We start from the raw sequence: 16,926 nt of genomic DNA, 5'->3' as shown, positions 1-16,926 counted from the left end.
ACAACCAAATGCAGTGGAGGTCAACAATGTGTGTGGTCAGATTGGATCAACCTTGGTCAGCCAACCTCTGGCCCTGAAGGTGGAGATGATGAATCCATAAAGAATATAATTGCTGCTGGTTATCACATTTGCTCAACGCCAGAGGCAGTTGAATGCAGGTCAAAACAATATCCTAGTCTTACGATATCACAGCTGGGCCAGGATGTGACATGTGATTCATCCATTGGGCTGATTTGTAACAATAATGAGCAAGGTCTTCAACAAACCTGCTTTGACTACGAGATTAGAGTTAAATGTTGTGAATTTGTATGCACAACACCGACTTCAACCACCATAACAACAACAGGTCCTAATACCATTACCCACAAACCAAGCTCTACTTCAACATCAACAGCTCCAGGTACAACTAAAACAACAACTCACACCCCTACTACAACTCAAACCACCCCTACTACAACTCAAACCACCCCTACTACAACTCCAATCACCCCTACAACAACTGAAACCACCCCTACTACAACTCAAACCATCCCTACTACAACTGAAACCATCCCTACTACAACTCAAACCAAACCTACTACAACTCAAACCATCCCCACTACAACTCAAACCAAACCTACTACAACTCAAACCACTGTTCCTACAACAACCAAATGCAATGGAGGTCAACAATGTGTGTGGTCAGATTGGATCAACCTTGGTCAGCCAACCTCTGGCCCTGAAGGTGGAGATGATGAATCCATAAAGAATATAATTGCTGCTGGTTATCACATTTGCTCAACGCCAGAGGCAGTTGAATGCAGGTCAAAACAATTTCCGAGTCTTACGATATCACAGCTGGGCCAGGATGTGACATGTGATTCATCCATTGGGCTGATTTGTAACAATAATGAGCAAGGTCTTCAACAAATCTGCTTTGACTACGAGATTAGAGTTAAATGTTGTGAATTTGTATGCACAACACCGACTTCAACCACCATAACAACAACAGGTCCTAAAACCACTACCCACAAACCAAGCTCAACTTCAACATCAACAGCTCCAGGTACAACTAAAACAACAACTCACACCCCTACTACAAGTCAAACCACCCCTACTACAACTCAAACCACCCCTTCTACAACTCAAACCACCCCTACTACAACTCAAACCACCCCTACTAAAACTCCAACCACCCCTACAACAACTGAAACCACCCCTACTACAACTCAAACCACCCCTACTACAACTGAAACCACACCTACTACAACTCAAACCACCCCCACTACAACCCAAACCATCCCCACTACAACTCAAACCACACCTACTACAACTCAAACCACTGTTCCTACAACAACCAAATGCAGTGGAGGTCAACAATGTGTGTGGTCAGATTGGATCAACCTTGGTCAGCCAACCTCTGGCCCTGAAGGTGGAGATGATGAATCCATAAAGAATATAATTGCTGCTGGTTATCACATTTGCTCAACGCCAGAGGCAGTTGAATGCAGGTCAAAACAATATCCTAGTCTTACGATATCACAGCTAGGCCAGGATGTGACATGTGATTCATCCATTGGGCTGATTTGTAACAATAATGAGCAAGGTCTTCAACAAACCTGCTTTGACTACGAGATTAGAGTTAAATGTTGTGAATTTGTATGCACAACACCGACTTCAACCACCATAACAACAACAGGTCCTAATACCATTACCCACAAACCAAGCTCTACTTCAACATCAACAGCTCCAGGTACAACTAAAACAACAACTCACACCCCTACTACAACTCAAACCACCACTACTACAACTCAAACCACCCCTACTACAACTCCAATCACCCCTACAACAACTGAAACCACCCCTACTACAACTCAAACCACCCCTACTACAACTGAAACCATCCCTACTACAACTCAAACCAAACCTACTACAACTCAAACCATCCCCACTACAACTCAAACCAAACCTACTACAACTCAAACCACTGTTCCTACAACAACCAAATGCAGTGGAGGTCAACAATGTGTGTGGTCAGATTGGATCAACCTTGGTCAGCCAACCTCTGGCCCTGAAGGTGGAGATGATGAATCCATAAAGAATATAATTGCTGCTGGTTATCACATTTGCTCAATGCCAGAGGCAGTTGAATGCAGGTCAAAACAATATCCTAGTCTTACGATATCACAGCTGGGCCAGGATGTGACATGTGATTCATCCATTGGGCTGATTTGTAACAATAATGAGCAAGGTCTTCAACAAACCTGCTTTGACTACGAGATTAGAGTTAAATGTTGTGAATTTGTATGCACAACACCGACTTCAACCACCATAACAACAACAGGTCCTAATACCATTACCCACAAACCAAGCTCTACTTCAACATCAACAGCTCCAGGTACAACTAAAACAACAACTCACACCCCTACTACAACTCAAACCACCCCTACTACAACTCAAACCACCCCTACTACAACTCCAATCACCCCTACAACAACTGAAACCACCCCTACTACAACTCAAACCACCCCTACTACAACTGAAACCATCCCTACTACAACTCAAACCAAACCTACTACAACTCAAACCATCCCCACTACAACTCAAACCAAACCTACTACAACTCAAACCACTGTTCCTACAACAACCAAATGCAGTGGAGGTCAACAATGTGTGTGGTCAGATTGGATCAACCTTGGTCAGCCAACCTCTGGCCCTGAAGGTGGAGATGATGAATCCATAAAGAATATAATTGCTGCTGGTTATCACATTTGCTCAATGCCAGAGGCAGTTGAATGCAGGTCAAAACAATATCCTAGTCTTACGATATCACAGCTGGGCCAGGATGTGACATGTGATTCATCCATTGGGCTGATTTGTAACAATAATGAGCAAGGTCTTCAACAAACCTGCTTTGACTACGAGATTAGAGTTAAATGTTGTGAATTTGTATGCACAACACCGACTTCAACCACTATAACAACAACAGGTCCTAAAACCACTACCCACAAACCAAGCTCTACTTCAACATCAACAGCTCCAGGTACAACTAAAACAACAACTCACACTCCTACTACAACTCAAACCACCCCTACTACAACTCAAACCACCCCTACTACAACTCAAACCACCCCTACTACAACTGAAACTATCCCCACTACAACTCAAACCAAACCTTCTACAACTCAAACCATCCCCACTACAACTCAAACCAAACCTACTACAACTCAAACCACTGTTCCTACAACAACCAAATGCAGTGGAGGTCAACAATGTGTGTGGTCAGATTGGATCAACCTTGGTCAGCCAACCTCTGGCCCTGAAGGTGGAGATGATGAATCCATAAAGAATATAATTGCTGCTGGTTATCACATTTGCTCAACGCCAGAGGCAGTTGAATGCAGGTCAAAACAATTTCCGAGTCTTACGATATCACAGCTGGGCCAAGATGTGACATGTGATTCATCCATTGGGCTGATTTGTAACAATAATGAGCAAGGTCTTCAACAAACCTGCTTTGACTACGAGATTAGAGTTAAATGTTGTGAATTTGTATGCACAACACCGACTTCAACCACCATAACAACAACAGGTCCTAAAACCACTACCCACAAACCAAGCTCTACTTCAACATCAACAGCTCCAGGTACAACTAAAACAACAACTCACACCCCTACTACAACTCAAACCACAACTTCCCAGCCTCCCACAACGTCATTCACAATAATAACAGGGACAATAACAAACCCAAAAACGGAACCCATTATCTGTTTTTGTCATTACGAACAAAAGTACTTCACTGTTGGTAAGTTTTAATTTAAAACCTTTCTTGTTTCCAATGTTTTTACATCACCATCACTTCTGTTTTTCATAATGTTAATGTCTTTTCATAAGCAATACATTGGTAAACTTGCTCATTTAAATACTTTCAGGCTCAGTTGTGTACAATGTCTCGGACCATGATGGATGGTGCTATATCGGAGTCTGCAACGATTCATGTCTAGTAGAATCAATTTCTACCCATTGTGGTACGACTCCCTCAACAACCCCTAAAACTACACATCTTCCAACAATATCACAGACAACGGAAATACCAACCACTAGTCAACAAAAAAACTGTGATCATGATATTCCTCCAAGAAAGGTATGTTTCAGAAAACACTGATTAAATTAATTTAATATTTAATAAAAGCCTATAGTTTTATTACCTTTAACATTTAAAAATATAGACGTTCACTATTGGCCTAATGCTTTTGTGTTTGTAGAATGGAGACGTTTGGGTATATAATAAGTGCACCAACGCAACATGCGTCAACGGAACAGTTATATATGAACATGTACATTGTAAGACTCCGAAAGAAATAACATGTGAAAATAACCAACCTGCAGTCAAAGTTTATGATGATTCTGGATGCTGTTTCGACTACGTGTGCCAATGTAAGTTCAAAACAAAATGATGTAATTGAAGATTAGATCATAAAATATTTATGTTAGTGATGGACATACATTGGGGAATGAATTTAGTTCAAAATATAAAATAACATTTTTACTTTTGACCTGTATATAATTCTCTATATGAACCAGTAGTTATTTTCATTTAAAAACATGTTTCATTGTACATCTTGATTTTTATCTTGGTCAGTCAAGAAAAGAAACTCAGTGTCCATCAAAGAATTTCTGTAAAAGAAAATCTTTCACAAATGATATAATTCAATCCTTGTATTTCAGTAGTAGACATTCAACAATCATAAGTTAATTGATGGAGTCTAAATGTTACATTTCATCTAATTTCTTTTTGCCTAAAGTATTCCACATCTGTGTTATGTTTTAATGATAATTGTTCTTTTCTTACAAAGGTATCTGTTATGGCTGGGGAGACCCTCACTATGTTACTTTTGATGGAACGTACTATGGCTTCCAAGGAAATTGTTCATACATCTTGGTCAAAGAAATCCTGCCAAAGTACAACTTCAGTGTTGTCATTGATAATTTTTACTGCGATGCCCGAGATGGACTTTCCTGTCCTCAGTCACTGACTGTTTATTATCAGTCTTATGAGATATTCATGACCAAGAAGGATGTTGATGGAGTTTTCACAAACCTGGTAATTAAAACTCTCATATTTTGAAGACCATTTTATTTGCATTAAATTTGAGGGATTTGCATTTCTATATTAAGATATTGATTAGCGTTCCATTAACACCCTGGCTATGAACATTGCATGCATAAGCGGTGTAAAATAAATGTACACATACATTTTTATTATTTAATCTGTACTGCCAGTGTGTCACAAAGTGCCTGTGTTGCCAGGTGTTACAGTAGAACTGCTATATTTGAGCCCGATTTGCTGTGAGTCCCACCTATTTTCACAAGCATTCTTCATCCAAATAGGTGATGGAAAGATAAATGTCGAGATTATTCAAGGATAACAGTAATAAAATAGTGTGCCCTTATCTTTGGATGAATCCCTAAAGTATAGAAAAAATTAAGAATAGATGCATTTCACATAAAAATAAACAATAAAAAACAAAGGGTATTCCATAAAGCTAGATTAATAATTTAGTTGGCTATGTCAAACCAGAAATTGAGGAAACTTGGGTTTTCAGCTCCAGAAAGATAGTTGGAAGTATAACCTGTTCAGAAAACATAGCAATAAATGCTCTGAACCAAGCGTGCTTCCTATTTGGTTAAGTTGATATTACATATTACCGTACATAAAACGCAGAGCTTCTCCACTAATATTATTGTATTATATCACAAGAACCAGTCCCTTCACAGAAAATCCAATTGACATCAAGAGACTGCATTGTGCTAATAGATCCTTTTGTCAGGAATACTCAACACTTACCCTATGAGGTCAGGTGCCTGCTGGTTTTCTGTTCTACCTCACTATCAACTGCACTCAACTGGTGCCTAAGGTTTATATCAGTCCCTTATTAGAGGGTTGCAATGAAACATTTTTGTTGAACTGGCTTCGAGGTCCAGAGTTGAGTTTGAGGGCTCTAGATCATTCAGAGGAATCCATTTAGGAACACTATAATTTTTCTCATAATCAATCATTACCACGTACTCAATGGAAACATGTCTAATGTAACTCAGTACAGTTTTGCTTTGACTTTTATAAAACCTGTATTGCTTGCAGATTTTTCCCAGTTAATAATTTGCTTGTAGCTATAATATTTTTATATTTATTTTTTGCTGCATGCTCCCGCCTGGTTCAATTACAAACAGAATGTGCTTTGATAAAACACTATTTCTATATTCGCAATGATATTGGCCTAAAATTGCAATTGTGAAATACTATGTGCTAATACAACTTAGGGTACAGGCTAGACAATTAGTGTTGCAGTAAAATTCCTCTATATATTAAAAATATTATTATTAATAACCACCTAATGTTTAGGACTGTTTGGTAATGAAATAATTCCAATTATCCAATTATTTTCCACCAGGCTTTCAATTTTGCTTTTGCAGCAGCGGTGGATTAACTTATTTTGGTGAAAAGATTTATGATTGTTGTATACGCAATAACAATAATTAGTTTCACAAAAATATTGTGCTCTATCTTTTTACTCCTCAATGTTTCTAATGTTTTCGGTTACTATCATTGCTTGAATATTGTCTTTTTAAATTTTGTATGAACCCGCAGGCTATGCATTTATTAAGTAATATGTGCTTCAATTAATCCAAATAATTTATTTTCTAGAGCCATTTATACATGTGCTTACCTTAACCTAACAATTTGAACTTGAACCAGGCATTCATCAACCATAACGTCTGTGACTTCCTCATCCAGATAAGAAATGTTGGAAATGTTCAGGGATCTCTGAATTTTTTAAGCCATGTTACTGGAATAATGTTCAGGTTAAATTTGAGCAAGCTATGTGCATGCATATTTCAATCATGTTTTTATCTGTCCCGAAAATAATATTTAGTAGTTGGTTGATAATTGGTTTTGACTGCAGTTCATGATCCTCTCTGGTTAGGTCAGACAATAAAATCTACTTGTACCAAAATAGAATGATTGTAACTATCTCTCTCTTTTTTTAGAATTATGTCAATGGGAAACAAATCATCCCAGCATATCAGACCAAGGATTTCCGCATCACAGACAATGGAATTGAAACACTTGTGGTAATACCAACAATCGATGCCAAGATTTCTTTCACTGGTATGATGTTTGCCATATACCTGCCCTGGAACATTTTTAGCTACAACACTGAAGGACAGTGTGGTGAGTACAGTTTTTTTGGTAACTGTTACATTAAAACATAATCTATGATACCTTGTTATTAACCTAAATTGTTTTATCTTATACAGGTACATGTGACAACAACAGGACAGATGACTGCCTCTTGCCAAATGGGACAATCGATTCATCTTGTCCTGACATGGCACACTACTGGCATGTTGCAGACCAAAATAACAGTCAGTGCAATCCACCACCAGTTATTGTTCCAACCAAACCACCAGCTTGCGTTCCATCCATTTGTGATGTCATTGAAAGCGAGTAAGTACTGATTCATATTTGAAGTAAATATGAAACATCTTAGTGTTTTAGTACTTAAAGGGGCACTCTGTAGAATCCTGCCTCTAAACAATAACAGGACTTATCTCTTCCTGGTCTCCCCTTACCAAACAAGACCAGTATAGTATTAGCAAGTCCAGGGTGGTTTAGGGAGGAAACGATAGCATTGCAAGTGTTGAAAGCGAGTATAATGAGATGTCAATGCAAACTGATAGATGGACTGGCAAGAAAGAATATCTCTGGCACTCAGATAGATTTAGTAGAAAAATGTTATTTGAAAGATTATCTTTAAACATTTACGGCAGATGTGTACTAGTAATATGTATGTATGCTTGTAGTGCATTAAAAATCATACACATTGTCCCTTTAGGTCCAGGGCTCTGACTCATTTCCGAATGTATTCCCAATTTCCATATCTTGTGACTGTACTTGAACTCAACCCCTGGGGAGTCAGAAGCCCCGGGGAATCCCTGGGGACTCGGTCCTGCCTTACAAACTATTGTTAACTCGGATGGATGTGTATTTGCGATGATATTACTAAGATAAGGATCATTAATCACAAAATGTTCCACTAAAATCAGCTGGTGAATAGGGGTGTTTTTAGGATTCCAGAAATACTCAGGCTATGAATTTATGTTTTCATAATGTAAACCTATGCATTTCTTTGAGTTTAAGGAGCAAAAACTAAATAAGCACTGTGGAAATGTGTTAAGGAAAGGCTATTAAGCATCTATAATGCTAATTAGCCTGCTTGATTTTTATGAGTAATTATAGCTCAGATGAAAAATATCTTTCTTGCTTGAATAATAAAAAGAAATGTTCCAAAGGTGAACATTGAAATGCTAATTGCAATAGAGAGATATATTACAAGAGAATTACCGTTTTTGATTTATTAATGGGCAAGTTTAAAAAAAGCATATACACTCTGTGCCATATGCTTGTATTTATTTCTGTTTCTCCTCTACTCACACTCCTGACAGATTTTTAAATTATAAACCTCTTTAATTCCAGAATTGTGACATTAGGATTGTATAAGTTTTTGCTCTTTATCTTAATTTTACTCAGTGTCAGTTAAGAAAGAAAGCTCAGTATCAACCAATTTATTCTATACTTTTACAAAATGTATCGCTCTACCCTTGTATTTCACTAACAGTCAAGATTTAATTGTTGGAGGCTAAATTTAAATGGGCACTAAAATGTAGGTAATTACGACAACTCTAGCTAGGTTTGTATAACTAATATAACTTTCATATTAGATATCAGTAGCTATCTATATAATGCTTGGCTCCTGTATCAACAGTCTTTGCATTATGTTACACAACTCAAATCAGCTACAATGCTTCGTCAAACAACACTGTCAAATAAGGGGCTGTGCATGAACATCTTTGCTAAAACATAGACCTCATAAAACGAAGATCATTGCCAGTATACCACTTTTATTCATTGTGAAAAAAAATGTACTGCTGTTTAGCAAACAGACAGACAGGCTCTACTTCAGAGGTTTGGTGACAGACAGGCTCAAACAGACAGACAGGCTCTGGAATCTAGAGGTTTGGTGACACTACATCACTTGACCAACAGTACCTTGTCATGCAAGTTTATCATTAGACAAAATTGGATGCCAGTGCAAAGTTAATAATTTAACTTTGTATTATTTTTTAAGTATGTAATTATAAATGTAATCTACTGTTTTTAAAACCTTGCATCTTTTTAAGTGTCTTTGAGCAGTGCCATGGTTTGGTGGACCACAGGCCATTTGTTGAGGGATGCCATTTTGATGTGTGTCATATTGGTGAGATCACCATTGGCTGCACCAGCATTCAGGCCTATGCTGACGAATGTGCCCATGCAGGAGTCTGTATTGACTGGAGAATTTCAACAAATGGAACATGTGGTAAGTAGATTACACCTCAAGACCATAAAGCCCAGACCTCTTCTTTATAATGTAGCAAAATATGCATAAACGATTTCCCCTAACTTGCTACAGATTTTACATGTCCGAAACACAAGGTTTATCAGGCCTGCGGTCCACAAGTTGAGCCAACCTGTAATGTTGGGTATGTATAATGTTTTTGTTCTACTATGGATGATATATAATGGAAAACACATGTCAAATAATTGCTCTTGCAAAAAAATCTCTGCAGGTACAATGTAAAATTCATACAGACGCATAATGAATTCAGCAAAATGGAAGATATTAGATGGGGTGGATGCTATTGCCCTCCGGGTACCATTCTGAAGAGTCCCAGCTCGAATACCTGTATCTCCAACTGCGGTAAGAATGGTGAAATAGCAACTGGATCTCACTAGGAAAACGTATAAATCAGAATGCTATTTTTTTTTATAATAAAAAATGATAGGGTAAGGTTGGAAAAGCATTTGGCTTCATGCGTTCCTATATGTATGATACTTGCATAAGTATTCAACCCCATTGTGCTGTGGAACCTCCCATTTTACACAGGTGAAAAGACATTACCCTAACAAGGACACAATTACCTTACCATTGGAGCCCATCTGTGAAGCATTAATTAACATTGCTATTACCTTTTCTGTATAAAAAAACTGCTGTTGAAGGATAATTGGTCAGGCTGTGAAGGAAATTTAAGACCTAAATGGACTCTGCACAAGTTAGAGAGTAACTTTATTACTTAAAGTATCATCACTGAAAAACCATGTGTTGAGTTACTTAAAAATTAATGGGTTGTATTAATGGGTTTCCACAAAAAGTTAGCTCATGACTTTTTACAGTGTAAAACCCAGGACATTTTTATGGAAGCCATGGTATATGAGACATAAAACATGTTTTGACTGTTGACTACTTGCATTTGCATCTCAGGTGTGTGAGGTAATGAAATGTAATTCCTTTACTGTAAAGTATGTTTTTACCTTTTGTTTATCAGATATATGCATATTGCCTAATGGAGAATGGAAAGAGGTAAAGAAATACAAGTATTATAACTATTGTTTATTATATTGATTGTAGATTTCCTCACACATTTAAGGATTTACTATTCGTTTGTTATACATGTTTAATTTTCCTGATTATTTACAGTTATTAAAGCATTAATTAATACAATGAAAGACGGAAACTTTTTTAATGACAAATATTGTTAATGCAAACCCTCATGTACTTAAATTAGGCTAATGACACCTGGGTGAGTGGCTGCCAGGAATGTGTGTGTGACGAAAACCTTCTGGAAATACAGTGCAATCAACTACCATGTGAACAACAGCCTGCTCTTACCTGTAATCAGGAGGGCGAGGTTGTTGTTGTAGAAACGGTTAATTGCTGTCCACAGGAGAAATGCGGTGAGTTGTTTGGATTATGGGCTCTATATGGGGGCATTAGAAAGTCTTTGTAAAAATATTTTTTAGTTAACACCCAATAATTCTTATTTAACCTAGGTGTCATTTGTATTTATCTTTTTTTTTTTCCAAACAGAATGTGATACCAAAAGATGCTCTTCTTCCAACTTAACTTGCTCAGTTGGATTTGAGAGAGACATGACTATGGGACCATGTTGCCCAATATATCAATGTGGTAAGTGTGCAACTGTGTTTGCCTATGTGCTATATAAATGCCAATATGCAAGTTGCAGTACGGAATTATAATTGACTTTCTTTGCTCTGTAGTGCCGAAGGATGTCTGCGTGTCTAATAATACTGAATATCAGGTGAGAATGATTTTTAAATAAACTAATTTGATCAACTTCAATGTCTTTAACTCTTTCATGTCTTTCATACTCTGTTTATGAATTTTGCACCCTCTTGACACCTTCATGGACAAAAATGTCCCATTGACTTCCATAAAAATTTTTTTTTTTATCTCACTGCCATTAGAGTATAAAACCATGCATTCTGTAATGTAACCATTCCATTTTGAAGAAAAGTAGTGATATTTGAAATTTTGACCGTATTCCACCACACACACACACGCAAACACACACACACCCACACAATAATTTCTTCCATTGGCCTACAATGGGAAAATGGTTGAATCTGGTAGAAGAGTTTTTGTGTGCATGTGTGTTTGTGCACGTGTGTGTGCGCGCGTGTGTGTGTGTGATGGAATACAGTCAAAATTTCATCAAAATGAAATGCTTACATTACAGAGTGCATGGTTTTATACTCTAATGGCAGAGAGATTGCCCAACTGCAGAAAATAATTTTGTTGCAAATCTTTGACATATCCAAGACTCTAATCACCACCAAAGCCCCATGCCCCTACTATTTATTATATGGAAAATATAATGTTTTTAATGTTTTTCTTTTATAAATAATGAGGTAATTCAAACAATCAAGCTGGCATTTAAAGGGTTAAAATCCTGAAAATTATTGAATGTTTGGTTGTTTTGAGCAGGTTTCAAGTTGTTTAAGAGATTTATGGAAAAAAAAGCTGGAAAAAATATTAATGTATAAATATTTGATGTCAGTTTATTGTACGTGAACATTTTTGTCCACGATGGTGTCCAAAGGGTAGTACATTTGAGGGGCGCACAAGGGTTAAATAGAAAACTAAATGTTTCAAACTATTGAATTTCTACTAAAATATTGTATTTCATCATTCCAGCCAGGGGCCAATGTTCCCATGGGCAACTGTCAGACTTGTGTTTGTGGTGACAAGGTTGATGCCACAACTAATCAACGTATCATTGAGTGTAAGCCAACTGAATGTGATCATACGTGTCCACAGGTAAGTGCTCTTCTCTGACACATCTATTTGGCCTTTTATGTTATTTTATCAATGTAGTTTACAGTCTAATTGTGCTAAAATATTTGAATGACCCTAATTGGTATAAAATGGATCATCTGCAAGTCATTACACTATTGATACCCTTTTGGCTGACTTCTTTACAGGGCTATGAGTATCAAGCCATGTCTGAACAGTGTGGTGGAAAGTGTGTACAGACCAGCTGTGTGGTTAGGCTGCGAGATAATACCACTCACACTATTCAGGTAAAGAAAAAATAAGGCAGCATTTTTCAATAAATGACAAAACATACCACATCATCCCAAATTGAATTGATCATCAAAAAAACATCAACACTTATTCAACACAAATTATCCAATAATATATCTTACATACAGTAATTTATTTGCATAGATTAAAGACAGCAATTAAATGTTTACAGTATGTAAAGCATCTCCTGTTGATATAGCTCACATTCTATTTTAATGTCTACAGCCTGGATCCATTTGGACACCACCTGGAGACAAGTGTCTAAGATTCGAATGTGTAAAGATTATTGACCAACTCATCACAATGGAGGTTCAGACTGTCTGCCCTGACTTCAACTCTGAAGATTGCATACCTGTGAGTTATGAAAATAATAATATTTTACACAAGGAACAATGTCAGAGCTACATCAGGGACTAAAACATCTTAACGTTTTTCAAATATTTCTGTATTTTTAAGGGCACTGAAGTCATTGCTCCAGATAACTGCTGCCATCACTGTGAGTCTATTTAATGTCATCCATTTTGCGAGACAGTTATACGTGAAAATCCTGTTTTGCACATTTCCTCCACAGAGGGTTTTTAAAATCTATTTAAGTCCCTTTATAGAAAATCCTATGTGGAAGAAATTAATGGTGGAATAATGCAAAGAGACACTTGTCTAGGCTTTACGGCACAGGTGTCAAACTAGTCCCACGGAGGAACTAGTGTATGCTGGTTTTTGCTTTATCCTTTTAATTGACGCCCCATTGAGTCTTAACAACCAGGTGAGGGCAGATCCTAACTAATTTGTGACCTAATGAATGAATCAAATACAAGGTGGGAATGAAAACCTGCAGACACTTGGCCCTCAGAAACCAGTTCAACACCAGTGCTTTATGGGGATTATGACTCTATTTATGAATCTGTTATGATATACTATTTCAGTCAAAGCCCACACAGTCAGCCTGTGCATTTCAAATGTCTTAAGTAATTTTCATTGAATTAATATTTATTATAGATGAAAATAGCATGAAAATAAATGCACAACCCTACATGTCAGGAATTACATTAATTTAACTTGAACTACGCAACGACGTTCAGTAGGAACATAAAATGTATGGAATTACGTTCACTGTCAACATATCCCCAGTGCTATTGGGCCTTAATGACTAGGTATTACGTTACTTCTTAATGTTTTGCTATTATGTTGGTCCTTAACGTAATCAATTGAAAATTGAAAAAACACTTGCTACGATTAACTTAGAGTTCAGGTTAGGCATGACAGTACTGGCGTTTGGGTTAAGAATAATGTTAGGTTTAAGTTACAGTTAAGGTTAGGCATCCCTGTACTGCAGATAGGGTTAAGATGAAGGTTCAGGGTAAGGTTACAAAAACGGAAAACACAATTCCTCAACAAAACATGTTGTGAATCTCTCTGGAATCGAACTCGCCACCATTGGACTGACAGTCAGTTGCAGATACGCCAACCCATAACACCCTTGCAAACAGTCACTCTAACTATTAATACGTACCCCTAACTCCCTCTGGGGGCCAGTTTTAGATGGTTGGTAAAACAGCGGTTTTCATATGTTGACACAAAGCGTAATTGCAAGTCATTAAGCACCAATAGCACTGAGATATGTTGACATATTCATACTGAATGTAATTGTGATTGTCACTGTTGTATATTAACATTATTCCTGTGATGCTGAGTTCTAACTGCACTATTGTAAGCCTTCAACATTAATTAATTGGAGAATTAAATTTCTCATCCTTTTTGGCACTTTTGGCATTTTTTACAGGTACTTCAAAAACTAAGTCGTGCAGTGTTACAAACAGCAAAGTGTTCCTATTCAAGAATGGCTGCAAGTCAGTAAACGAAGTGGAAATAACAACTTGTGGTGGATCCTGTGGCACATATGCCATGTGAGTATTTAGACCATTCCTGAAATAGGAATTTCTGACATTTTCCAACAGCAATCCTCCAATAAAACATACCATTTTAGCATTTCAGAATGTTTCCGTTGTGAAAACCATACAGTAGCCTGTATGGATTAAATGGGGTAGTGATCCAAATATTGGAAAAAATATATTAATTCTATTTTTAGAATAATTATATTATTAAAAGATTACTTTTGATCTTAATAAACTTTGTCCCTAATTAAAGATATATCAACTAAAAAGAAAAGCATTTTCAGACATAGTATACTTTGTTTGTAAGGAATGTAGCTACAAAATTATCTATTTTATCTTAAACAACATAGAAGTCCCTGTAATAGCTATACAACGTTCTTTTATCATTGTCACAATTATTTTAGGTTGTGGCATGCTTAATATCAAATATATTTGTAAAGTGAATACCAAAGGTTTACACTATACATACTTATTGAAAATGCATCTTTTGTTGATCAAGGGTGGAATAAAGACAAATTGGGTCAGACCTTTTTTAACTTTATTAGAAATCATACCACGGTTAAAGTTGAGATCACACGTCTTCCCCCATGGTAATATTTGGTTGAACATCAACGAAACCTCTTGACCACATCCGCATTATATTCAGTTGCATCCACATGACATGCTGTTTGGCTATTTGCGTTAATGAGCAGGTGTACCTAATGAAGTGAGTGTACATTTACAACTCCTATCAACACAACTTCATAATTTTTTTTATTATTATTACAATAAATAAATTATTACAAACGCCTTGTAAATCTCCACAAAATATACAACTTAAGACTGAGCTAATGTAGTAAGAAACGAAAAAAACACTACATTTTCATAATGATATTCTCTTTTACGTTTTCAGGTATTCTCCTGAGGCCAACACAATGGAACGCTCTTGTTCCTGCTGTTTGGAAGTATCCACCACCAAGAAGGAAGTGGAAATGATCTGCCCTGATGGAACAAAGTTCAATCACTCCTATTTGCACATTGAAAATTGTGGCTGCCAGAGGACAGCATGTGGGACCCCAGAGGTGACACCAGTCACAAGTCTCAATGCAGGATAGGTGAACGATCCATTCCTGCGACCAACCCTTTTCTGCTTAGATTTGTTCTTTATTTATATTCAACTTATTTACTCTTTTGGTAATATGCTAACAATGGGGCAAATGTGTTAAAATGTGTTATGTTTTAACAACTTAAATTACATTAAATATACTACATGCATATTATTATATTTTGTTGTTTATTCCCTTTAAATTGTGATCTTGCCTGTTGAAATATAGATATTTGATTGCACAGACCTGAGCAGACACCAGCTTAATACCTTATCCTAATTTTAACAATCAGCATTGTTAAAAGTTCAACATGAGATGGGTTAGAGAAAAAAAGATGTTGGCTGGAATTCTAGGCCAATGTTTTACTTGAGTCACTTAGCTTTAAGGGCACATAGCATAAACCCTGTATAGCTTCAAGGGCAACTATATAACATGTATATTCAATAGTTGTAAGGCCGATTTAGAACCAGTCTAGAGCTAAAATCTCAAGCTCAACGGAGTTCTCTCAAAAATGTCTTTGTAGTATACACAGCAGATTTAAAGTTGAGAAGAAATGCTTGTGTTTCAGACACCTAATCAATGCAGTAGATGCAACATTATAATAAAAGATGATGGAACAGAAATGAGAACATTCCTACCAGAGTTGGAGGAAATTATGGAATAACATTTGTATTCTTGCCACAATCTGACAATAAATGTCAAGAGACATATTACAATCTCAACTAATATTGCAGTAATGTGAATTGTGTCTATGTTTTTTTTTACTGACACATTCTACTTACATCTTTGATAGTCAAAACATATTGAAACCCCTTACCTGGAATGAAATTATGGATAATGTAAGAAATAGTGCTAAAGTAGAACAACAAGGTTGATGTATTTTTTCAAAGTAGGAAAACTAAAATAACACCGCACCTCTTTCCTACTCTTACATGTCCTTACAGCTCCGAAGTTGTGCTTTCACAATCACAAATGTTTAAACCAAAACCAGGTTTAGTATTGAAATACTCAATACCAAAACAAAACTCAAAAACTAAAATGATTACTGAAATATGAAATGTAACTACGGTAAAAAAATCTTAGGGTGAATAAAAATGAATACAACATAATTGAGCAATTACATAAAAAATGAATGCCTGTCAATATTCCCTTCTACATTTTGTAGGCACATTGCATTACAGCTTATAATTCAATGTGCAGTATTATACTAGGTTTTTACTAATTACATTTGCATTTTAAAAATGTATTTTACAATCATTAACTACTATTGCAAGATCATTTAATATTTTCTTTCTGTTCAGACATCATGAGAATGTTATTCTATAATGTTATTTTGTAAGACAAAAAGCTGCTATAAATACAATATGAGACACTTAGGTAACTTGCTTCTTCAACCTGCCACAGCAGAGATTGCTAGTACTTAATTACAGTCGCTATGGGTTTCTCTTCGTCACCTAAATCAGTGGTTTTTCTCCTCTCCTG

The 16,926-nt window shown here is 36.5% G+C and overlaps 1 protein-coding gene across 1 annotated transcript; it reads left to right on the top strand.

The window, feature by feature from the left end:
- Positions 1–658: 658 nt before the first annotated feature.
- Positions 659–15,618, top strand: LOC117592798 (intestinal mucin-like protein). Its single transcript, XM_034287376.1, has 20 exons — positions 659–680; positions 3,305–3,784; positions 3,912–4,123; positions 4,245–4,416; positions 4,836–5,083; positions 7,030–7,213; positions 7,300–7,489; positions 9,223–9,401; positions 9,495–9,564; positions 9,652–9,782; positions 10,408–10,442; positions 10,648–10,816; positions 10,950–11,048; positions 11,141–11,181; positions 12,078–12,200; positions 12,365–12,463; positions 12,693–12,821; positions 12,924–12,963; positions 14,248–14,371; positions 15,252–15,618. Exons 1-20 carry the CDS (start codon positions 659–661, stop codon positions 15,451–15,453), a joined length of 2,949 nt encoding a protein of 982 aa, XP_034143267.1. The 3' UTR covers positions 15,454–15,618.
- The last annotated feature ends 1,308 nt before the right edge of the window (positions 15,619–16,926 follow it).

Source organism: Esox lucius, chromosome 2 (assembly GCF_011004845.1).
Source record: "Esox lucius isolate fEsoLuc1 chromosome 2, fEsoLuc1.pri, whole genome shotgun sequence".
NCBI lineage: Eukaryota > Metazoa > Chordata > Actinopteri > Esociformes > Esocidae > Esox > Esox lucius.
Note: the sequence above shows the minus strand (reverse complement) of the source record. Positions and strands in the feature narration are given on the sequence as shown.

Coding starts and splice junctions, on each gene's coding strand:
- LOC117592798 (XM_034287376.1), top strand. CDS start 659: ATGGAGGTCAACAATGTGTGTG. Junction 12,464..12,692: donor ATACCACTCACACTATTCAG/GTAAAGAAAAAA, acceptor TAATGTCTACAG/CCTGGATCCATTTGGACACC. Junction 12,964..14,247: donor AGATAACTGCTGCCATCACT/GTGAGTCTATTT, acceptor CATTTTTTACAG/GTACTTCAAAAACTAAGTCG.